This window comes from Prunus avium, chromosome 7, assembly GCF_965620075.1.
Source record: "Prunus avium chromosome 7, drPruAviu1.hap1.1, whole genome shotgun sequence".
NCBI lineage: Eukaryota > Viridiplantae > Streptophyta > Magnoliopsida > Rosales > Rosaceae > Prunus > Prunus avium.
The window spans coordinates 27844150-27868905 of NC_142290.1; the positions used below are offsets into that span (position 1 = coordinate 27844150).

The window sequence follows — 24756 nt, forward strand, 5'->3', positions numbered from 1 at the left end:
TCCTGCATCTCAGTTGCAAGAAGAATTGCAATGGATGGCGGTGAGTGATATATATAAGCCTTAACCCTAATTTTAATTACCCTATATTTAAGTCAATTGAAGTTCATCTACTAGGACATGCATGCATGCATTAAAAATACAGATTTTAAATGGTGATTCCCTTATCTTGATGAAAAAGAGCATTGATTTGTAGACCAGTGGTTTCAAGTGTTCAAACCCCACGACATCATAGTGTGTGTGTGTGTGAAAACCTCTCTTCCCTTCCTACACTTTAGTGACTAATTATTTTGATTTTTTTCTTCAAAGGTATGAAGTATTTTTTTGACAAGGGAAACATCTTCTAACATTAATTGCCAAGAGAAATATCACTGTACTGGCTGAGAGCTACTTATATTAAGTATAAAACTAGTTATAGTAGTACGAAATGGTAACAATGTTTTTTCCATTTGTGGGCAGCGTGTGCAAAAGATAATCCCACTTAATTACACCATGCACCGCAACAAGAAGGGTATGACAGCGGATGAGCTCTTTTCTAAGCAGCATGCAGAGCTTCTTCAGTCAGCAAAAGTATGGATGAAAGAAACTGCTCAGTCAGGCTCGGTCGTGGCTGCTTTGGTGGCCACCGTGGCCTATGCAGCTGAGTACACGGTTCCCGGGGGTACTAATCAGAACGGGCTTCCTAATCTCCAGCACTCTCCTTTCTTCAAAGCATTGGCCATTTCGAACACTGTCTCGCTTATCTTGTCATTGACTTCTTTGGGCACGTTTCTCAATATCATGAGGTCTCCATTTGAGTAAAAAAACTTTCACCACTCTCTTCCCTTCAAGCTGAATTTAGGGTTCCTCCTTCTCTTCTGCTCGCTGCTAGTGTCCATGCTCTCCTTCGCTGCTACTATTGTGCTCTTGATTCATCATCAAAAGATATGGTCAATTTCCCTCATTTACGTTCACTACAACAAAATGTTGCTTTAGTGACCATTTTTTCAGCGAGGAATTATATTTTCTCATAGAAGCAGCCTTTCAGCGAGGAAAATGTTAAATGCTCGCCAAATGTGACCTGAATTTCGTTTCCAAATTGGACCAAGCTATAGCGATGACATGTTGGGTGCAGCGACGAACAATGTGGTCGCTGTAGATTTTCATAGCGACGAAATATGTTTTTCCTCGCGGAAAGTGTAGTGGGAATTTTTCAGAAATCCCTCCAAACCTATAGCGACAAACATTATATAATCCTCGCAATAGAAGCCTTTTAACGAGGAATTAATTTCCTCGTAGTATGTCTCCCACATAATTTTCACTATTTATTTACGACGAAATATGTTTTTCCTCTCAGAAAGTGTAGTGGGAAATTTTCACAATTCCCTCCAAACCTATAGCGACAAACATTATATAATCCTCGCAATAGAAGCCTTGCAACGAGGAATTAATTTCCTCGTAGTACGTCTCCCACATTATTTTCACTATTTATTTACGACGAAATATGTTTTTCCTCGCAAAAAGTGTAGCGGGAATTTTTTACAATTCCCTCCACACCTATAGCGACCAACATTATATAATCATCGCAATAGAAGCCTTGTAACGAGGAATTAATTTCCTCGTAGTATGTCTCCCACATTATTTTCACTATTTATTTACGATGAAATAGTTTTGTCCTCCCAGAAAGTGTAGCGGGAATTTTTCACATAATTAGCGACGATTTTTTCAGCGAGGAAAATGTTAAATGCTAGCAAAATGTGACCTAAATTTCGTTTCCAAATTGGACCAAGCTATAGCGACGACATGTTGGGTGCAGCGACGAACAATGTGGTCGCTGTAGATTTTCATAGCGACCAAATATGTTTTTCCTCGCGAAAAGTGTAGCTGGAATTTTTCAGAATTCCCTCCAAACCTATAGCGACAAACATTATATACTCCTCGCAATAGAAGCCTTATAACGAGGAATTAATTTCCTCGTAGTACGTCTCCCACATTATTTTCACTATTTATTTACGAGGAAATAGTTTTGTCCTCACAGAAAGTGTAGCGGGAATTTTTCACAATTCCCTCCAAACCTATAGCGACAAATATTATATAATCCTCGCAATAGAATCCTTTTAACGAGGAACTAATTGCCTCGCAATATGTGTTCCACATATTTTTCACATTTTTTATTAGCGAGGAAATTATATTTGCCTCCCTAAAAGCGTAGCAGGAATATTTTACAATTCCCTCCAAACCTATAGCGACAAACAATATAATCCCTGCAATAGAAGTCTTTCAACGAGGAATTAATTTCCTTGCAGTATGTCTCCCATATTATTTTCACCATTTATGACATGTGGCCGTATAGGATGACGACACATGTCCTTTCCTTTGTATTTATTATGTTTTAATCTTAAACAATTCATAAGAAATGAAATTTAAAAAAAAAAAACACCAAAAATTGCTACATACTCCTCATGACATAGCTTTCGATTATGGAGATCTAAATCATGATTTCAATATTTGAATTCATGAGAATCATTGGATGAAAGAAACAAGAGTGTATTCTCTAAAAGTGGTAGGACGCAGTGGGAGCCTTTTGCTTTTGATTATTTTTGTAAGTGGGTCATCCATTTTTCCATTATATGGATCATGACATCTACTGATTATAAATATATGGGTCTCCCTCACTGTCTTTGTCTCTCCCTCACTGTCCTTATTTTGAAATTATAATTTTGCCCTCAGGCATAGGGGCATTTTAGTCACTCTTTACTCGGGATTAGTTTTGGGATTTTGAATTGTGTCATTTAGTAGAGCTCGACGACACGAGTTTGTAGACAGGCGGCACGCTTAAGTCCGAGTTTTAAAGAAGGAGTTTTGGTCTAAAAACGCAAAGGACGTAATGGTAATTTTCAAAGTCGTTATTGTACGTCGCAGCACCGCTACAGTACTATGCTACAGTACCAGATCATTCCTTTTTTCTCTCTCTCTCTCTCTCTCTCTCTCTCTCTCTCTCTCTCTCTCTCTCTCTCTCTCTCTCCTTTTTTAAAACCTTAGGCATATTTTAGGAAATAAAAACTCAATGGCTCTAAAAGGAAACGCCCACTTAGAAATTCTTTACCTCCAAAGACTATAATTTACTTAAAAAGATGGTAAGCATGATTGGTGACTAACAAATTAGGAGGATGAACTCCATGCAACTCCCGCAACTAACAAAATGTTGCTTTAGCGACGATTCTTTAAACGAGGAACTACCTTTTCTCCTAGTAGCAGCCTTTCAGCGAGGACAATGTTATTTTCTCGCAGAATGTGACCTAATTTCATTTCCAAATTGGACCAAGCTACAACGACAACATGTTGGATTCAGCGACAAACTATTACGTTGCTGTAGTTTTTCACAGCGACGCAATAGTTTTTTCCTCGCGCAAAGTGTAGCGGGAATTTTTGACAATTCCTTCCAAACCTATAGCGACCAACAATATATAATCCTCACAATAGAAGTCTTTTAACGAGGAAGGAATGTCCTCGCTGTATGTCTCCCACATATTTTCACGCTTTTTATTGGCGAGGAATAATGTTTTCCTTGTTGAAAAAGTAAAGGGAATTTTTTACAAACCCCTCCAAACCTATAACGACAAACAATATATAATCCTCACAATAGATGTCTTTTAACGAGGAACTAATTGCCTCGCAATATGTGTTCCACATACTTTTCACGTTTTTTATTAGTGAGGAAATTATATGTTCCTCTCTGAAAGCGTAGCAGGAATTTTTTACAAATCCCTCCTAACCTACAGCGACAAACAATATATAATCCTCACAATAGAAGTCTTTTAACGAGGCATTAATTTCCTCTCAGTATGTCTCCCGCATATCTTTACTTTTTTATTAACGAGGAAATAATGTTTTTCTCGCGAAAAGTGTAGCGGGAATTTTTTACAATTCCCTCCACACCTATAGCTACAAACAATATATAATCCCCGGAATATAACTCTTTTAACAAGGAATTAATTTCCTCGCAGTATTTTCCTCTCTGACAATAATATGTTATAATCATCGCAATAGAAGCCTTTTAACGAGGAATTAATTTCCTTGTTGTATGTCTCCAACATTATTTCATGATTTATTAACGAGAACATAGTTATTTCCTCGCGGAAAGTGTAGTAGGAATTTTTGACAATTTACTCCGAACTTATAACGACAAACAATATAATCCTCCCAATATAAGCATTTTAACGAGGAATTAAATCCTTGCAGTATGTCTCTACATTATTTTCACTTTTTTTTTTTAAAGTACCACCATTTTGGTGAAAATGAAAATGTAGGAAAACAATATGAAATATAATAGATTGACACGTGACAACTTTGTACAAGTACTCCATGAGCATGTCTGATGCGTGGCCGTATAATTAAGATGGCGGCATTAAATGATATTAAATTTATGAGATTGGGTTTGCTCTATTTTGGTTTCTGTCGCCATTCTTTTTCGGTTTTTTTATTTTGTTTTGGTTTGGTTTATGTTCTAGTGACGGTTGCTTGATAGGCTTGAGATGAGGCATGAATTGAGATGAAAGAGGTATTAAGGTACAATTCGGGCCTCCAAGATTATTTGGATTATAATAGCACAACACACATGCATATTCAGATAACTATAATAAGAAAAGCATTAAGAGAATGATTATGCTTGTCAATGTAATTGGTAGTTAACTTAAGTTGCACTTAACATGGTGGTAGGAAGCAGTTGGAGCATATTGCTTTTGATTATTTTCTTAAGTGTGTCATCCATTTCTCCACCATATTTAAATATCAGGACTAATAAATATTCCATAAGCAGTTGAAGATTCAATCCCTCTTTTTTTAACATCCACAACTTCATATATGGACACTTTATCTTTGGTTTCTTGTGGCGGGTGACAGAGGAGGACTAGGATCATAACAAGATTTCGATATAAAAAATAGATAGAATTACACCATCTAGTATGATATAGCGAGGAAATCTTGCGGAAAAATGGAACCAACACTATGATTATAACAAAATTTCTATATCAAAACCAGGAAGAGAAAACAAACCCAATACAAAGTCAAACAAAATTAGACCCAAGAAATTCCATCTTGTAAACCGTTCAAAGATATTTATATACAATATGCTTCTGTTTTTCAACCACTTGGGTTGTACTTTGTTATAACGAGTACATACTATTCAAGTTATCAAATAAACATTCAAGAGCAGCCCAAAAATTGAGATTTTAACAATCTCTTCTAGTTACTATTGAGAGTTTATAAGGTGGTTGTGCTCTTTGTTGACCTCTGCTTGTGGGTAGAGGTTTGACTCCCCTCTCCTTTTACTGACTAACAATCATTCACTACTGCCTTTGAATCACTTCCAATTACAGCTTCCTCTTTTGGTGAGGGTTTCTCGTCCTCAGATTCAGCCGAAAACACGGGCTTCTTGAACTGTACTATTATCAGGGTCATGTTATTACACCCTTTACCACCAGCAGTTGACGACAAACACCTATCAAGGACTCTCTCGCACACCACAGACAACTTGCTTTCCTGCATACTTTACAATGATGCGTGTCAATGAGACAATACTAGGCATCATTCTTACCCTTAATCAAGCAACATGTAAGTGTATAAGAAACAACTTCAATTGCATTACGAGACTGATGGGCTTGCTTTCAAACCAAAAGAACAAAATAAACAAAAGAAAAGGGTGAGAAATGCACTCGCCAAACTCAATTGTTCATGTACATACTCTACCACTTGCTGGGTAGACATGCAATTCCTGTAAAGAAATAAACAAAAACATTAACTTAGATTTAGAATATATTATAAGACTTTCGGAAGTAAATCAAATAATCAATAATATATTTTACAATACAATTCTTCAACAGATAAAATATTTATTATTTACCATCAACTATTATCTTTTAATTTTGGATGTAAGTACAATATAGTGACTATAGTCCATCAATAAAGCTAATCGAGACTTCAAGGCAAAACTGGGGCAAATTCTTCCTTACAAGACATGAAAGTCATCAAAGCTAAAATGAAACAAAAAGTTCAACTTAAGACATACCAGATTCCACCAGATGCTAGGACGATAAATTCGTCATCATCACAAAGCTCAACCTAATTTCAAAACAGTAAAAAATTAAAATGGAAGACAAAATTAACATGTAATTTTATCTTGTTTCTATATTATTTTGTTTGACAAAAAATAGGTGCCAAAACGATTTTGTGAAACTTGAAAATGTAGATAGCCCAAAAACCACCATTTTATCCACCCATAAAGTAGATATATATACATTGTTTATATCTGGAGTAGCAGTTACAATTTGCTTTTCAGCTGGCAAAAATTTGTTCTGCTTGAATTCCATGTCACCTGCAGTATATGCAAAACTGATATGAGTATGGGAACCACAAAATGAAAAATCTCTTTCGCTCCCCTCCACAATCATGCATACATGTCAACAGATTTTTGCGTGTTTATATGCATGTTCATACCGCTTTTACTTTGGTAACAAGATAGCAGTAGACATGTTTTCATCGGTTCTCATCAGTACAAATGTATTTGAAATTGAAAAGGCTAATATATGAAAAGTTCTCACACACTAAAACTACCTATAGCTCTTGAAACATTCAACATGCCATTGACTCGTCCTGCATGGACAAAACCACCAGCTTTTAAAATCCTCTCCTTCTCAAGCTCAAGATCAGGTTTGTGATCTCTTGAGAGATGATATACCTTAAAAAAAGAAGTGAAATCAAAACAACAATCAAAGAGAGCCAAGAATGTATAATGATATTTAAGTAACTAAAGTAAAATAATAAATTACCTGACCCTTCCTAGATATTACACAACGAGAATCACCAGCATTTGCAACAAGAAGTTGGTTGTTTCTAAGAATTGCAACACAGGCTGTGCTCCCAGAACTTGGGCCAGTAAAATTAGAATGAGGACCCTGAAAACATATTTTATTTTTATACACAATGAGGTGAGACCAAGCAGTTCAATATATGCTCCATATAAAGATATAATAACTTCAATCCACTTTATGATTGCTGCACATACCTCCTCAAAACCCCAATCATCAGCTTGATCATTATCCTTTGTCATGCTAGTACACTTGTTTATCTTTCCCCCCAAAATATTTAACTCTGCCCAACCCCTTTGTCTGCACATCATTTCATCCATTCTGCATAAATCAACTAACAACATCTTCAAGCTCAAAAACAAAGAATATAATAAGACCACAACTATAAAGGTACGCAATAAAAGCCTATTATTATTATTATTTCTTAATAGAATAAAAGCCAATTATTTTTATTGTTACCATCTCATAAGGATGCATGAAAAATAGGCATAAACTATATATATATATGGGGCTGGGAAAATTGTTTAGTGTTGGAGGTTTAGGCATTGTGGACGAATTTTGGCATTACATTTATTTGGATTTTGGATGAATTTGGTTCAAGGTAACTCATGTATCTATTTTGATGCTTCAATGGTATCACAACATGAAATGAATGATGATGTCTCTTTAATATTTTATGATAGAAACTAAGTAAAATGTGAAATGGCTACATTACTAGTTGGATGTCATAAGAAGCATCAACGTAATTTAAACCAATGAAAATGAAGTCATGTGCATTCAAGGTGTAACCTAGAAAAAGATTTTTGAACAGCAGTTCCTATATCTCCGGCCACATATGCTTCATTCTTGAGGACTTGTCGGTGAAGATACTTCGCACAAAACTTAGCAACTATATTGCCTAAACAATGATTGGAAATAGGTAAGTAATAACACAAAAAATATAAATTTATGCTAATATACCTCGCAAACTGCATATGTATAGGTCTGATAATCATAAAAAGGCATGCGTTCTTGTACTAAAAAGGTCTTGTATATATGTAGATATTTGAATTGCCCATTATTACCTCCATGCCCATCATAAACACCAAAGAATGAGGTAGATGCATCCATATCAGGATATGCTGCATGCTAATAAAACAAATCAACATGGTAACAAACAACATATTAATGATGTGACAAAATATTTGATAAACAAAGTAAATAATCATAGCATCTATGTGTACCACATTTTGCATCCTTTATAAGGTCATTGTTCTGAATAAGAAACCATTAATTAAAATCGAAGTTTTTTCTCACTGTTTTCAGTATATTTTACAAGATTTCATTGTGATAAATGTTTTGAGTTAAAGTAGAATTATTGAAAGATTTGATGATTGAATGATGTTTTGCTTGATTTATTCATCTCCATATATGAGGTATTTATACAAGATTGATAATAATAAACTAAGAGACAATACAAAGTGGTACATGATGGATACAACTAATACAAACAGGGCCGGCCCTGGGCCTGGGCGCCGAGGGCGACGGCCATGGGCCTCCGAATTAGAAGGGCCTCAAAAAATTTATATATTACCAAGAGCCCAAACTTTTTTTAAAAAAAAAAACACCGTTTCTATTTCCAGTCTAATCAGTTCACCTTTTCTAGGTCCTTTGGGGACAAGAACATGCATGCCTATTTTGTGTATATAAAATTTTGTGATTTATCAACCAAATGGAACCCCTACAAAGAGATTGAACTTTGAACTTGGAAGAATGGAGAAGCATCACATGACAATCTGTTTTAGCCCACTCAATTCAACCGGAATATTTATCGAACAGTCTTTAATTAGTATTTAGAACTGAAAGCTCGTGAGAACAGAAGCTTTTGAAGCCCTAGCTAGCTAGACCCTTCTCAACTCTCAAGGCAGTCTGCAAGGAAGTCCTCATGAACTGTTGCTTCAATAATTTGAACTGCTCTCTCTCTCTCTCTCTCTCTCTCAAGACAATAGTATCCATCCGGCCGCATGCAAATTAGTTCACAATTGGAAACCTTGCACACAGAGAGAGAGAGAGAGAGAGAGAGAGAGAATAAATAAGAATGATCGAAGGGTAAAAAATCTCACTCTATAATTCTGGCAGGTACACAGTGAAGATTAGAATGGTAGCCTAGGTTGGCAGGCAAGCAGGCAGGACTTTGACTGTGACTCATCAACCTTATCATCCCCTGAAGATTCCATCACATACAGTTCAAAAAGGTACACCCAAAAATAAAAATATGAGCCTGAGCTAAGCAGGCAGGCCTGTTTTGTGTTGTATTCTAGTGTGTATTATTGTGAAGGGGAAACCTAGGAAACCAGGTTTGTTTACATGCAATGCAATGCAAGATTGTGAAAGAGAGAGAGAGAGAGAGAGAGAGAGGATCATGAATATGCCCAACGCCTGTTGACTGGACCACTCTATATATACATAGTCTACTTTACAGTAGTAAAACAGCAAATCAGTAAAATAGTAAAAGTAGTTGTACTCCTCTGCACGCTCTCGCTCTTTCATTTCAAATAGTTGCATTGCATAGGCGTGTACTTACTTGATGAATTCCACACACACAACACAAGCGCTGTGTTTTCTGATGTGTGTTTGTGAGGGAGAGGAACATATGGTAAAGTTGGGTCTGACTCTGGATCTTCTCATTTGTTTCTAATAAGTAAGATATTATACTGTCGAATTAATTGACAAAATATTTATGTTGTCAGATTGTAAATTTAAACCATAAATTAAGTTGATTCTTATTTGAATCATTAAATGTGTGGCCTAAACTCAATCGAACTTTATAACATCATTACACGTGTAATCTATTTTGACCAAATTTATTAAACATGTAACAAAAATATACTCTCATTCTCTTGCATTTATCTACTCAAGAAACCAAATATCCTTTGTCAATTTAGTTGAGAAACCAAATGTAACAATATCATCAGTGGTAATGATGAGAAAATCCTGGCTAGCATTATCGAATTCAGTTTGCCAAAATAAGAATTTATTTGGCACATTAAATAATGTGACAAGAACGCATTATTCATCACATTGAGAAATTAAATTTTAGTGACTGTAGTCATGTAGTATTGTATACACGTACACTCTGACTGAAAGGAAATTCCCAAAAGAAGGATTTGAGTTATAATTAAGTTTCGGTAATGATTTAATTTGGTGTAAATGTTTGTGCACAAGCCATGCATATGCATAAACAGTGCCATTGAAAGGAAAGTAAATCTTCCAACCGCTCATGCAGCAAATAAATGCAGAGAGAGAGAGAGAGTCCCCTTTGTGAGGTAGTCATTAGCTTTACATTTTACAAGAAACACAAGTTATTAAACTCTGTTTCGAATTTATGTTTTAAATAAAATCCTGTTTTTTTCTAAACAAAAGTCATTTTTTCTCAACTACAAAGGAAAAATCACATTTCGTAAATAACATTCGTAAACGTGTTAGGTCATCTCCTCGCACTTAATTTCGAATTTCTCTCCAATAAATTAGATTAATTTTAGACTATAAAGGAAAAATCACATTTCGTAAAATGACAATTAATGAAGTGATATAATGCTCCATATGGGTTTTAAATTTTGTGCACCAATTCACTTGAGTAACCTTCTACTCGAAAACATAAAGGAAAAAGTTTCTGTAGAATCTTATGTCCAATTTGTATGTGAAAATGATTATAAAAAAAAAGTGAAAAAGGTAAGTTTGAAATGGTTAGGTACGCTGAAAAGGCTGGAGGTGCCTGGCCTAAATGGTTTTACCGTGGAGACGTATGAAAGTACAAACGGGCTTTTCACGCTGCTCATAAATCACAATGCAGATTACGAAAAATTACAAATATTATTATTTTATCATTTACAGACAGGTCGACGACCCTCTTTCTCCATCTTTGATCCTTTTCAAATTTGCAATGCATGTATAAAAAAATTGCACGCTTCCTAAGCTACCTTTCTGCTTTCCACCCTATTCTTTTCACTTTTTTTGTCAGTATCAGACCCTTCTCTCTTCTCCCTTCTCCCAAGTTCTATTCACTATAAAACCCAACAAAATCCTCTCTTCAATATATTATTTTCAGTTTTTCTCTCATCCCACTTTTATTTTCAGATTTGTTTCTTCTACACGTTTTCTGCAGAGGAAAACTGTGAAATATTTTATGAAGTTCTTCAATAATAATCCAAGATTTCGAATTTTATTTGCAACAGAGCTAGCCTAATTTTATGCTCCTTATTTGTTTTTTAAATTTAATTTTTTATCCGTTACTTTGGTTCATTGATTGTATTTGTTTCTTTGTTCGTTATGTTTGGTGTGTTTATTTTGTTTATTTGTTGTCTGTTTCACTTTCAAACAAGCATATACAAGAGACCCACTTCCTCTTCCTCATCCCCCTCGTTACCCCAAAACCACATCTCCCTCATCCCCTCCGCATATTCACCCCACCTTCCCACTTCCTTCTCTTTACCCGTTGATTAAATTGAACAATTTTTTTTAAACTTCTCAAATCTAAAAAGTGTTCAACCCTTCATGATTTGGAAACCAAAGGGTCTGTAGAGGTTTTGACCCAAAAAAAAAAAGGTCTATAGAGGTAGCGAAAGACACAAATATGCGACAGACGAGAAAGTTTTTTTCTCACCACCCCAATATGCGAGAGATTGAGGTAGAGAGAAAGAGAGAGACAGAGATTTGGCAGCGGGTAGTGTTTGCTGCCACAAGTAGCTGGTGCAAAAATTAAATGAACAAAAAAGGCAAATGCAGCAGCAAGAAAGTGTAAAACTAAGGATTTTTTACTCTTTAGTTTCTGTCAAGGGTAAATTTGGAAATGCAAAATGTTTTTTCATAATTACATGTTGTCAGCAGAAGGTTGTATGCATGTGTGGAGAGAGAGAAGAGGGAATGAAGAGAAAGATTGTATTTACTCACAGCTGGGGGCAAATAAAATCAGTAACTAGTGTGAGGTTTTTTTAGCAGTGACTTGTAATAGGAAGAGCAAGGTTGTATTTACTCACATCATCCTCCATAGTGTTACGCCATCCTTGCATTGATGACAAACCATATCTGACCACATCATTCTGACCATCTTCAGAGAACTTTTCAGTTTTGGGAGTAGCTAGATATATACCCATTCCAATCTAAAATTCAATAAGAACTCAATCAGAAACATTGATCCCACAATTTCACACTGAAAAAAATAATTTATTCAAAAACCAAAGGGCTTTAGTGATAACTTGTGGGCTTTAGTGATAACTTGTATGAATATTAAGAAAATACAGGTAAGAAAACACAATGGGATTTCTAGAAACTCAAAATTATGGTATAGTTTTCATTTAAAAGGGCAGACATTGGCAATTTGGCATGACCCTCAAGCACTTAATTTATCTACCATGAAAGGGACTTTATGATTGTTTTCATATCTGTTATGGACTAGCTTGCAAGATTAAGCTCAGACCAAAAAAAAAAAAAAAACTTGCAAGATTAAGCATGAAAGCTGCTTGGTTATGGAATTTGATTATTTGAAGAAGGAATTAATCCATTTATCACACCTTTTTCCGAACTCTAATAATATTCAAACAAATTATATATTTTTATGCCCAACATGGAAACATAACTGAGTTTTGATTGGCGTAAAGTGTTGTTTAATCAACCCTTAAATAATATTACTCATTTATTATGCGTTCATGAAACTCCAAATTCAACTTTTTGCTCTCAAATTTTCTCATAACCGTCTAACATAAGCAAAAACTGAGATAATAACCTTTTTAATTAAGAAAAAAGCACTGTGATTAGAGTAGCCATGAAAATTATGAATCCATCCACCTAATATCAACCCATCAATAACCAATTAAGCACTCAATCTCTCTAATTTGTGCTGGTTTTAGTGGTTATGGTTTTCATCACTCTCTCTCTCTCTCTCTCAATGACTCAAAATTTTATGAGAATTTGGAGCTTCTGAAAGAACGGAATTACAAGCCTGATAGTCAATTGCCCACAAACCAAAACTCACAAAAGAGCAGTTAAAAAACACATAATAATATAATTATAAAAAGCTAATTAAATTAATAATATCAAATATTAATATTAATCTTCCTATGACAATTTGGTGACTTAAAAGACCAAAGGCCTGGCCAACTGCTGCAGAGAATTTGGAAAGCCCCTATCTTTTTGGAAAGCCAAGAATTTTAGTACAAATCGAATACTTGACCCCAAAAACAATTCGAATAAAAGTACAAGATCAACAGTTATCAAAGGAATATATGTATATATAACTAGTTTAATCTTCTTCAAAAGATTCTGCAAGGAAGTTAATTGTGTTGATGGCATGGGTGATTACAAGAACAGTTGTTTATTTCAAATGAGCTTATATATTTAATCATTTGAAAACTGTAACTGCCTGCAGCTATTTGGGACAAATATGGAGCAAATGCCACTATCCTTCCTAGCTTCAATTTTTATTTATTTTTGCTTAGGTGTATCATGGCCTCAATTAACGATGATGATTTATTAGCTAATCTCAGTCATCCTTCCTATGTATTTAAAGTTACTAATTGAAACATAAACAAATAAAAAGTGTGAATATATTAACGTAAATAACAAACATGTAAGAACATGGGAAGATCATAGTAAAGCGTAGGGCTGAGCCATATTCTAACTTTTAAATAAACAAATAAAGGACTCCACTTCCACACCCTTCATAAAATAATCTTAAATAAACAAATAAAGATAGAGCTTATAACTTACTTGAATTTGGACGGCAGCAGCAGAAATGGGGTTGAGAGTTTGGGGAAGATTGAGGTATGATTGGAAGTTGGAGAAGAAAACAAATAAATTTGGGGTGAAGTATAGGTCTCGGTTGAAGGAGGGGGGTTGTGGAATTAGCTGTAAAAACGACGTCGTTTTAAGGCTAAGTCAATAATTGACATCGTTTGGCAAGACTCGTTTATAAAAAAAAAAAATTACACACAGCGTGCATCGCAGCTGCACAGCAGAGCAAGACAAATCTGCTGGGACTTTCGTCGAGCACCTGGTGTGCACACAAGAGCTCATTCAGCTGCTGTCCAAAGGGTAGTTCATGGAGTCCACAGCCAAACTTCAGGTATACCAAGGGGTCGTACGGCTCCTTTTGTCCCACCACACTGAAACAGTAGCAGCAGAGAGTAGAAAATTAGATTGTCGAGAATATGCATGGCTAATTATGTCACTGCCATCCACCCACCTGACCTGTTGAAAGTTCAACAAGCCAAAGAATCCAAAGCGAAATTTTATACTTTATCCATTTTGTATAGAACATTGTCCGCTAGGTTTGCTTTGTTTATTGGTTCAATGAGCTCTCTTTCTTTTTTTTCAAAAAGATTACTTTATTAAAATTGGATGGGGAACGTGTACATCCATTGCTTGCAAAAAAACTAAAGAGGCATTACGGGCCATAATTAATTGACAAAGTTGAAAGATTACTTCATTAAGCATCCCGGTAAAATGAGTTTGTTTTCCTCGATTCTGTGTTGCTTCTTTCACTTCCAAAAAAAAACATAGAGTTTGAAGATGTTTTTTTTAACATAAATTTTTAATTTTCCTATGAATTTTCTATGTTCTGTCCACAATTATGGTTCCAAGAATTTTTTGTTCTTTCAATTTTTCTACCTTGAACTTATTATACTATAATGTACCTGCAGTCTTGGTTAGTAGAAAGGTCTCTCCACCTTTTGCCTTCAGCGACGCCGACCACACATTCTTCTCGCAATACCTCCACAAGGTATTTTGCTTTTTTTTTTTCCTTAGCCCAGCAAAAATAAATGAAAAGAAAGAAAAGGAAATTATCTCTCTGCACACATAACATCGGGTCATTCAAAGCAGTTTTTCAAAGCAAGTTGGACCCTTGACCCAGCTTCTCAAAGCTGCTTTTCAAAAAACAGCCGGTTTCTTTTAATGATTTTTTATTTTTTCCATAATGCCTTTTTTACTTTACTAAATGACACATAAACAAATAAATATTTTGAATATATTAAAGTAAATAACAAACATGGGAAGCATCAGGAGAGCGTAAGGGATGGGCCATATTCTAACTTTTAAATAAACAAATAAGGGACTCCACTTCCACACCCTTCATAAAATAATCTTAAAGAAACAAATAAAGATTACTTTATTAACATGGGAACGTGTACATCCATACCATAATTAATTGCCAAAGTTAAAAGATTACTTTATTAAGCATGCTGTTCTCTAGGCAACTTTTTTCTTTTTTACTGGAAAGTCTCTGGGTCTCTCAAAGAGACGTTGTCTCTATTTTGTAATGAGTGTTGTAGCAAAACTTTTTATTATTGAAGGTGAATTAATCTGTGAGGTTGCTTTAGCTTTTTCTCTCCATTCTCTCTGAGTTTTTTGCTTCAGTCTTCTAACATTTTGCTGCTTGAGCATTGAGAAGCTGTGTTGTTGATCCTGGCATTTGAGTATTTTTTTTGTCTTTCTACATGACCTTTATTATAGAGTCATTCTTTTTCAATCATTAAGATAATAAGATTCCCTAGCTACCTCCTCCTGCCTGGTTGTAAACTTTGAATGAATTTGATTTCTACTTTTGCACGCACGCATGCCTAGCTGTTCTAATTAATTGCCAACGGGTTATTTTTTTAAACTTGGTACCAAAATATGCTCAGAAGAGAATAGGAAAGCCGTAAGCTATAAAAAAAAAAGGTCAGCTGCCCCATATTTTTCATCTCAAATACAAAACTCAGATATTTAGGGATATATTTTTAAGTGAGTGACTTTTCTAGACAGATTCTTAATGACTTTTACGTACTTTATAAAGTAAAGTGACAAACTTTCATATACTTTTGTCATAGAGTTTTATAGACTTTTAAATACTTATTTTTATATTTATTTTATGAATAAAAAAAATACATACAATTAATGCATACACATACAAAATAATAAATTATCATATAATATATTTTCGAAAATAGAAGCTCACCTTAATATAATCTTTCCACACTTCATCACTAGCGGTGAACTTCTTTGTGATTGGATCCCACCCAAACCCAGAGCTATGACGCATAAGCTCATAAAAAATATTATATCGTTGCTTAAACCATTTCAATCGAAGAAGAAATAACACGAGGTATATAAACATACCATAGGAAGAATCCCAGTTGAAAGGTTCCACCTGCTGAAACTAGAGTTTGATCATCTCTAATATATATTTTTTTTGGTGAGAGATCATCTCTAATATATTGATTTGGAGAGATAGTGTCTAGTGTATTTGTAGTGGAGGTTCTCGCGAAGGAGAAAAATAACGAGCACACAAAAAGCGTTCTCAAGGTGGCGGGATTTGACCAAAAAAACACAATTACAAATCGTAGCTTTTTTTTGGGTAACTGGATATTTCGTAAAACAAGCCAAAAGGTAAATTATAATCACAACAGTACAACAACAAGCTGTTTAATCTTTCCCATCCCAAAAACAACACGCAGAACCTCATACTTAATTACTAATTAAAGCATTAATGTGAAAGAATATTTTGCTTTTCCTACCTTTGGTATTATAACCCCAAAAGAATATTTTTAATGTCAAAGAAAATTTTGTCGACAACTTAACTTTCTTTCATAAAATACTTTGTGTTCAAAATACTGAATTACATCATCAATTTTATTTAAATTATTTTAAATTTTATGATATGTTTTACAGAATATGTTTCTAATTCATATTTTTGTTATTTGTTAGGTGGAAATAGTTCGAAAGCAAAAGCAATAGTAGTTTTGGCTGACTAGGTGAGTTCTCTGAGTACCAATTTTTTAAAAAATAGAGTATCAAGTTTTTGTTCTCAACTTAGTTGTGTATAACTTCAAGAGAGGCGTAACAATGGCAAAAATAAAATAAAATAAAAATGTTATCCATCTGGGGCACAAGAATGATTTAGATGTAAATCAAGAGAGGCATGGAAACAAAACAATTGTAGTATATATGGTGCAAAAAAGTATTTAGGATCGGAAGTCGTAAGATTGATAATATCGCCGGAGCTGGTTGTTAATATCTTTGGCAGTCTTTGAGCAATTTCAAAACTCATCCTTTGTTAATAACTTGGCATCTATTTACTATCTACATATAAATCTTTCAAGGTTGGTTTAATTTTTGGTTTTTTCCTTTTAAGGCAGATAATTGTGAGTTTTGTACAAGGTAAACAAATTTCGACAGCCAATAGGTAATATATTCTCATTTAAAAATAAAAAAGAAGAAAAAGAAGGGAAGACGATGCCTAAAATTGAATTGAATTCAAAGTGCATCACGCTATTGACTCTGAGAGAAATGGTAAAACTTGGCTTCCTTTTGATCTTTCATCTTGTGATGAATCAATCAATCATGATGTGAAGGGTTCAAAGCTTTTTTAAGGGTTTCGTGGCACATAAGATGCTTTATTTTATTGGATTGAATTATTCATGAATTAATGCACATGCTCATGCATGTTTCCCTTTGAAGATTTCTAAAGATATTGAAGTTTCATTGTCGTGTACGTATTCATTACATGAGTATCGACCCGAGCCTATAAATATCCACACTTGTCATATCTAATCCGCTAGGTTTGCTCATGCATGGTTCAATGAGCTCATTTTTGTATTACCCATGCTGTCGGTTGTTGTCTCTAGTCAACCTTTCTCTTTTTTGCTGGAAAGTCTCTAGGTCTCTCAAAGAGACGTTGTCTCTATTTTGTAATGAGTGTTGTAGCAAAACTTTTCAATGTTGGAATCTACGACTGTTTAGTAATTGGGTTGCCAAGTAAATGGGCGGGAGATTAAATTCTAGGCGGGAAACACTAGAAAATCATGGCTATTCTGCCTTGTTTCTCAATAAAACTGTTGAATATGGTGAATTTAAGGAACGGATGCCCTGCAAGTTGAAACTCAAAGCTCTTTTCAAGGTTCCTTCTCCTACCCACCCACTACAATTCACAATATCTTTCTTACAACCCAGCAAAATACTCGACATTATACCACCTATTCAAATCTGCCGATCTCTCTTTCTTAAGCTCAACCCCAAATCTCATCGATCCACACAACCCAACATTAGGCATCTCCTCCCTCTGTCTCTGAGGCCAAACGAAAATTCAATCCCAAGAGTGCAAAATTGTGCATCCCGGTAAAATGAGTTTGTTTTCCTCGATTCTGTGTTGCTTCTTTCACTTTAAAAAAAAAACATAGAGTTTGAAGATGTTTTTTTTAACATAAATTTTTAATTTTCCTATGAATTTTCTATGTTCTGTCCACAATTATGGTTCCAAGAATTTTTTTGTTCTTTCAATTTTTCTACCTTGAACTTATTATACTATAATGTACCTGCAGTCTTGGTTAGTAGAAAGGTCTCTCCACCTTTTGCCTTCAGCGACGCCGACCACACATTCTTCTCGCAATCCCTCCACAAGGTATTTTGCTTTTTTTTTTTTCTTAGCCCAGCAAAAAAAAATAAAAAGAAAGAAAAGGAAACTATCTCTCTGCACACATAACATCGGGTCATTCAAAGCAGTTTTTCAAAGCAAGTTGGACCCTTGGACTCAGCTTCTCAAAGCTGCTTTTCAAAAAACAGCCGGTTTCTTTTAATAATTTTTTATTTTTTCCATAATGCCTTTTTTACTTTACTAAATGACACATAAACAAATAAATATTTTGAATATATTAAAGTAAATAACAAACATGGGAAGCATCAGGAGAGCGTAAGGATGAGCCATATTCTAACTTTTAAATAAACAAATAAAGGACTCCACTTCCACACCCTTCATAAAATAATCTTAAATAAACAAATAAAGATTACTTTATTAACATGGAAACGTGTACATCCATACCATAATTAATTGCCAAAGTTAAAAGATTACTTTATTAAGCATGCTGTTCTCTAGGCAACTTTTTTCTTTTTTGCTGGAAAGACTCTGGGTTTCTCAAAGAAACGTTGTCTCTATTTTGTAATGAGTGTTGTAGCAAAACTTTTTATTATTGAAGGTGAATTAATCTGTGAGGTTGCTTCAGCTTTTTCTCTCCATTCTCTCTGAGTTTTTTGCTTCAGTCTTCTTCCTTCTATTTTCTTCCGTGTCTGTGTGAGAACATTTTGCTGCTTGAGCATTGAGAAGCTGTGTTGTTGATCCTGGCATTTGAGTATTTTTTTGTCTTTCTACATGACCTTTATTATAGAGTCATTCTTTTTCGGTCATTAAGATTCCCTAGCTACCTCCTCCTGCCTGGTTGTAAACTTTGAATGAATTTGATTTCTACTTTTGCATGCACGCATGCCTAGCTGTTCTAATTAATTGCCAACGGGTTATTTTTTTAAACTTGGTACCAAATTATGCTCAGAAGAGAATAGGAAAGCCGTAAGCTAAAAAAAAAAAAGGTCAGCAGCCCCATATTTTTCATCTCAAATACAAAACTCGGATATTTAGTTTGAAAAAGAGAACTGAAGAAGAAATAACACGAGGTATATAAACATACCATAGGAAGAATCCCAGTTGAAAGGTTCCACCTGCTGAAACTAGAGTTTGATCATCTCTAATATATTGATTTGGAGAGATAGTGTCTAGTGTATTTGTAGTGGAGGTTCTCCCGAATGAGAAAAATAACGAGCACACAAAGCGTTCTCAAGGCGGCGGGATTTGACCAATAAAACACAATTACAAATCGTAGCTTTTTTTTGGGTAACTAGATATTTCATAAAACAAGCCAAAAGGTAAATTATAATCACAACAGTACAACAACAAGCTGTTTAATCTTTCCCATCCCAAAAACAACACGCAGAACCTCATACTTAATTACTAATTAAAGCATTAATGTGAAAGAATATTTTGCTTTTCCTACCTTTGGTATTATCACCCCAAAAGAATATTTTTAATGTCAAAGAAAATTTTGTCGACAACTTAACTTTCTTTCATAAAATACTTTGTGTTCAAAATACTGAATTACATTATCAATTTTATTTAAATTATTTTAAATTTTATGATATGTTTTACAGAATATGTTTCTAATTCATATTTTTATGATTTGTTAGGTGGAAATAGTTCGAAAGCAAAAGCAATAGTAGTTTTGGCTGACTAGGTGAGTTCTCTGAGTACCAATTTTTTTTAAAATAGAGTATCAAGTTTATGTTCTCAACTTAGTTGTGTATGAAATATATGTTGATCTGACTTTGTACCCTATGGGCATGATAACATCATTTTATTATGAACTTGAATTTGTGAACTGCTTGCTTTTTTTTTTTTCTTTTTTTTTTCTTTTTTTTACACAAAGGCCTAATATGATAGTTAGAGATGGATATATAGACATAAAAGAAATTCAAGTTTAATTATGAAAGTTTTATATTTCAAAATTTGTTTATTTTTTTTAAAGTTTCATTTAGTAACTTAAAATACATAGGCCAATCATTTATATGATAGTTTAGAAAAATAGTGATTATTTCCTAAAATTGTTGTAGTGATTTCTTTATTGGTTGTAATATTTACTTAAAAGATATATCTATATATATAAAGCAAAATGTAGAGAATGGTAAAACATTTAAAATACCAGAAAATGCCCTTGGTTAATGTAAACATTAACAATTGAAATTATTAATTAAATGAGGATAATATGGTAAATTCACACTTTTTCATATTAACAAAATTTAAAATTAAAAGAAAAATATGATAATAGATCCTTTTTTTATGGAACACAACTACCCATTATCTATATATATAAAGCAAAAGACAAAGAATGGTGAAACATTTAAAATACCAAAAAAATGCCCTTGGTTAATGCAAATATTAAGAATGAAATTATTAATTAAATGAGGATAATATGGTAAATTCACACTTTTTCATATTAAAAAAATTTTAAATTAAAAGAAAAATCAGATAATGGATCCTCTTTTTATGGAACACAACAACCCATTATCTTTTTTAATTCTAAAATATATAAATATTTTTTTTAAAAAAAAGGCCTCTCGCAGGCGCGGAAGCGCATGCGGAGAGGCTAGTGTTGATAATTGTGAGTAGATATTCTCAATAAACCAAATAATGTAGAGCATAAGGCCTATCTAATAGGGATTGAAAGATGATAGGTCAAGTTGTCTTATAGAATTACATGGTATACATTGGTAAAGAAATATTATAACGCTGTTACATGGTCTCAAATGTTTAGGGATGGATCGAAGTTGGATGTTAATACCTAATAGATTGGATAAAGACTACATTGCTGGTGTTAAGTCATTCATTGATGCTGCAAATAAACATTTGAATAGTGACAATGAGACCCGTTGTCCTTGTCGTGATTGTCAAAATGGAAGATTGTTTAGTTTACCCGTTATTTGGCGTCATCTTATAACACGTGGGATTTCACAACATTACCAAACATGGACATTACATGGAGAAAGTGTTGATAATGAGTCAAGTACTGAAATGGACGATGATAGCGAGAGTGATACTGAGGATGATAATGACGTTGACATGTTTGGTATCTTAGATGATATGATAGGCCCAATAAACATGGATGCCAACGTTGAGGGTGGTGCTGCCAATAGTTCTCATGCTAACAAATTTAATGATTTGTTTGAGGAAGCTAAACGAGAACTTTATCCTGGTTGTACCACATTTTCTCCATTAACATTCATTATAAGGTTGATGCATATTAAGGTACTGGGTCGTTGGAGTAATAAACATTTCAATATGTTGCTCCAATTCTTAAAATGCTCTCATCCAAAAGGAGCAATTATCCCCACGTCACTTTATGATGCGAAAAAAATGTTGCGAGAAGTGGGTTTGGGATATGAATCCATTCATGCATGTGTGTATGATTGTGCCTTGTTTTGGAAACAAAATGAGAAACTTGATAAATGTCCGGAGTGTAATGAGTCGAGATACAAGCCAAGTAATAGCAAAAAAAAGCTTATCCCACAAAAAGTATTGCGTTATTTTCCATTAAAGTCTAGGTTGCAGAGATTGTATGCTTCTAGACACACTGCGATCGACATGAAATGGCACAAAGACAAGCGACTTAATGAAGAGGGCATTCTTAGACATCCTTCAGATTCTGAGCAATGGAAGGATTTTGATATCCAATATCCTTGGTTTGCACATGACTCTAGAAATGTTAGGTTAGGACTTGCTACAGATGGTTTTAATCCATTCGAAAATATGAGCAATAATTACAGTTTGTGGCCAGTCATACTTATACCATATAATTTGCCACCTTGGAAATGCATGAAAGCAAATTTTTCTATGATGACGTTACTTATTCCTGGACCAAATGCACCTGGGAGGAATATTGATGTGTATCTTCGTCCATTGGTGGATGAGTTGAAAGAATTGTGGGAGGATGGTGTTCAAACTTTTGATGTCTCCACTGAGGCAAGTTTCCGTATGCATGCATGTGTATTGTGGACTATAAATGACTTTCCTGCTTACGGGAATTTATCTGGTTGGAGCACAAAGGGATACTTGGCATGCCCTGTATGCAATGCAGATATTACATCAGATAGGTTGATACACAAAATATGCTACATGGGTCATCGTCGATTTCTTCCTCGTAACCATTCTTGGAGGAAAAGTCTTGCATATAATGGCAAAACTGAGCATCGACCCCCTCCGAGGTTGTTTTCCGGGGATGAATTATTAAAGCAATTAGATCTTGTTAAACATTGTAAGCCTGGTAAACATCCAGCCAATCCGGATTTGGTACGAAAACGGAAGCCTCAAGAATTGAATTGGACAAAGAAAAGTATTTTCTTTGAGTTAAAATATTGGTCAAAACTGAAGTTGAGACATAACATTGATGTTATGCATGTTGAAAAAAACATATGTGACAACATAATTGGGACATTGCTTAATATCAAAGGGAAAACTAAAGACACAGATAATGCTCGACGAGACTTGAAAGATATGAACATTAGGCCAAATGATCATCTTATGCCAGAAGGGAATGGATTTAGGAAACCTCATGCAAGATATACATTGAATGTGAATCAGCGCAAGGACTTCTGTAAATTTTTAAAATCTGTCAAATTCCCTGATGGGTACGCTGCAAATATCTCTAGAAATGTGACCATTAGTGATGGGAAGATATCCGGATTGAAAAGTCATGATTGCCACGTTTTACTCCAACGTCTTCTCCCTGTTGGTATTCGTTCATATTTGGATTCTGATGTGTGTACTGCACTAGTTGAGTTATCCATCTTCTTTCAACGTATGTGTGCAAAGACATTAAAAATTTCAGACTTGGACCAAATGGAGAAAGATATTGTTTTGACATTATGCAAACTTGAAAAGATTTTTCCACCGGCTTTTTTTGATGTGATGGTTCATCTAGCCGTCCATTTACCTCGAGAAGCAAAACTTGCTGGTCCAGTTACCTATCGATGGATGTATCCCATTGAAAGGTTGTTGGGGTCATTAAAGAAATATGTGAAAAACAAAGCATGTCCGGAAGGGTCAATTATAGAAGCTTATTGTGTAAACGAAGCGGTCACACATTGTTCAATGTATTTTCGTAGAATTGAAACACATTTCAATCCCAAAGAACGAAATGTTGACGGAGGGCATAACCAACAAGGTGGTTTGTCAATATTCTCTCAAAAAGCTCGTCCTTTTGGAGGAAAAAAATTTATATTGATGGATAAAAAAGAAGTTGATAAAGCTCATTGGTTTGTACTCAACAATTGTGATGAGATCCAACAATATCTCAAGTGAGTGAAACAAATTTAGTTTTTTTCAATTATTTTGTATGAGTAAAATTAAATAATATTAATTATGTAATTTCTACATCTAGCGAATATAGAGAGGAGTTGCAAGAAACAAGTGCTACCAACTTACAACAACAACTAGAACAAGGATTCCCGCAGTGGTTTGAAAACCGAGTAAGTTATCTATGAGATACGGATGTTTAGCAAGTTAAGTGGTTCATTATTTTCCAAAGAAGTAATTAGCTTATATTTTTTTAATCATATGTAGATGACGAATTTGCACTGCACGAGGCTGTTGGAAGCCACAAGTCAATTGTATTACCTTTCATGCAGACCTGACGTTCGTGTCCATACATACACTGGTTGTATAGTTAATGGAGTTCGATTTCACACGAAAGATGTTGATGACCATCGTACTACACAAAATAGTGGAATATTTGTTCCCGGTGAACATGGTGGTAGAAGTCATAATTATTATGGTGTTTTATTAAGTGTGGTAGAATTAACTTATATCAATCTCAATAAAGTCTTTCTATTCAAATGTAAGTGGTTCAACACAGACTCAAAGCACAAAGACCCAAAAAGGAGGCGGATACGATATGATTATCATCTAACAAGCATTAATGTAAGTTCTACATGGTATGAAAATGATCCATATATACTTGCTACTCAAGCGCAACAAGTGTTTTATCTTGATGATTATAAGCTAGGAGCTAATTGGAAAGTCATACAAAAGGTGGAGTGTAGAAATGTGTGGGACATCCCTGAAATAGATGTAAATGAAGAATTAGATGATGATAACAATCCTATGAGTACCAATGATGCTTACCAAGAGGAAGAGTTAGCTGAATTTCAGTGGTATGGGCTTGATGAAGATCTAGAAAATCCACAGTTGAGAGTAGATATTGAGCCTAATGATGTGTCAAATACTTTGAACAATGATGAGATGAATGAAGATGATCTTGATGAGCTTACATGTGAGGATACAGAAGAAGATGTTGATGATGTTGATGTGGAAGATATATTTCTAACTGATGTTGATGACAATGAAGAAGATGATACCTTGGCTTATAACGGCGACAATGCAGAATTATTTCTAAGCAATGATGATGATGATGACAACGACAGTGATTAACATTTCATGGTTACTTGTAATATCTTATTTTTCTTTTTCTTTTTGAACTAATGATGTACTAGTATGCTTTGATTTTGCATTTGCATATAGGTGTGG

General features: G+C 34.4%; 3 protein-coding genes across 7 annotated transcripts; 2 read left to right on the plus strand and 1 right to left on the minus strand.

Moving 5' to 3' along the window:
* Positions 1 to 489: 489 nt before the first annotated feature.
* On the plus strand, positions 490 to 798 carry LOC148293275 (ankyrin repeat-containing protein NPR4-like). The gene has a single exon (XM_088244649.1). It carries the CDS (start codon positions 490 to 492, stop codon positions 796 to 798), a length of 309 nt encoding a protein of 102 aa, XP_088100775.1.
* Positions 799 to 5052: 4254 nt separating this feature from the next.
* LOC110748710 (putative protein phosphatase 2C 60) lies at positions 5053 to 14062 on the minus strand. Of its 5 annotated transcripts, none has more exons than XM_088243890.1 (11): positions 13587 to 14062; positions 11858 to 11980; positions 7907 to 7970; positions 7632 to 7740; positions 7040 to 7163; positions 6804 to 6929; positions 6589 to 6712; positions 6273 to 6349; positions 6044 to 6096; positions 5720 to 5749; positions 5053 to 5524 (listed from the first exon to the last, which is right to left on the minus strand). In XM_088243890.1, the coding sequence occupies exons 2-11, from the start codon at positions 11972 to 11974 to the stop codon at positions 5311 to 5313; spliced, it is 1038 nt and encodes a 345-aa protein (XP_088100016.1). In that variant the 5' UTR covers positions 11975 to 11980; positions 13587 to 14062; the 3' UTR covers positions 5053 to 5310. The 5 variants fall into 5 exon arrangements, with proteins under 5 accessions (XP_088100016.1, XP_088100018.1, XP_088100015.1 ...); XM_088243892.1 differs by having other exon boundaries at positions 5053 to 5517; positions 13587 to 14061; XM_088243889.1 differs by having other exon boundaries at positions 5053 to 5517; positions 5695 to 5749; positions 13587 to 14056.
* A 6929-nt stretch (positions 14063 to 20991) lies between these two features.
* Positions 20992 to 24660, plus strand: LOC110748694 (uncharacterized). The gene is made up of 3 exons (XM_088244650.1): positions 20992 to 23528; positions 23612 to 23699; positions 23794 to 24660. Exons 1-3 carry the CDS (start codon positions 20992 to 20994, stop codon positions 24658 to 24660), a joined length of 3492 nt encoding a protein of 1163 aa, XP_088100776.1.
* Positions 24661 to 24756: the final 96 nt, after the last annotated feature.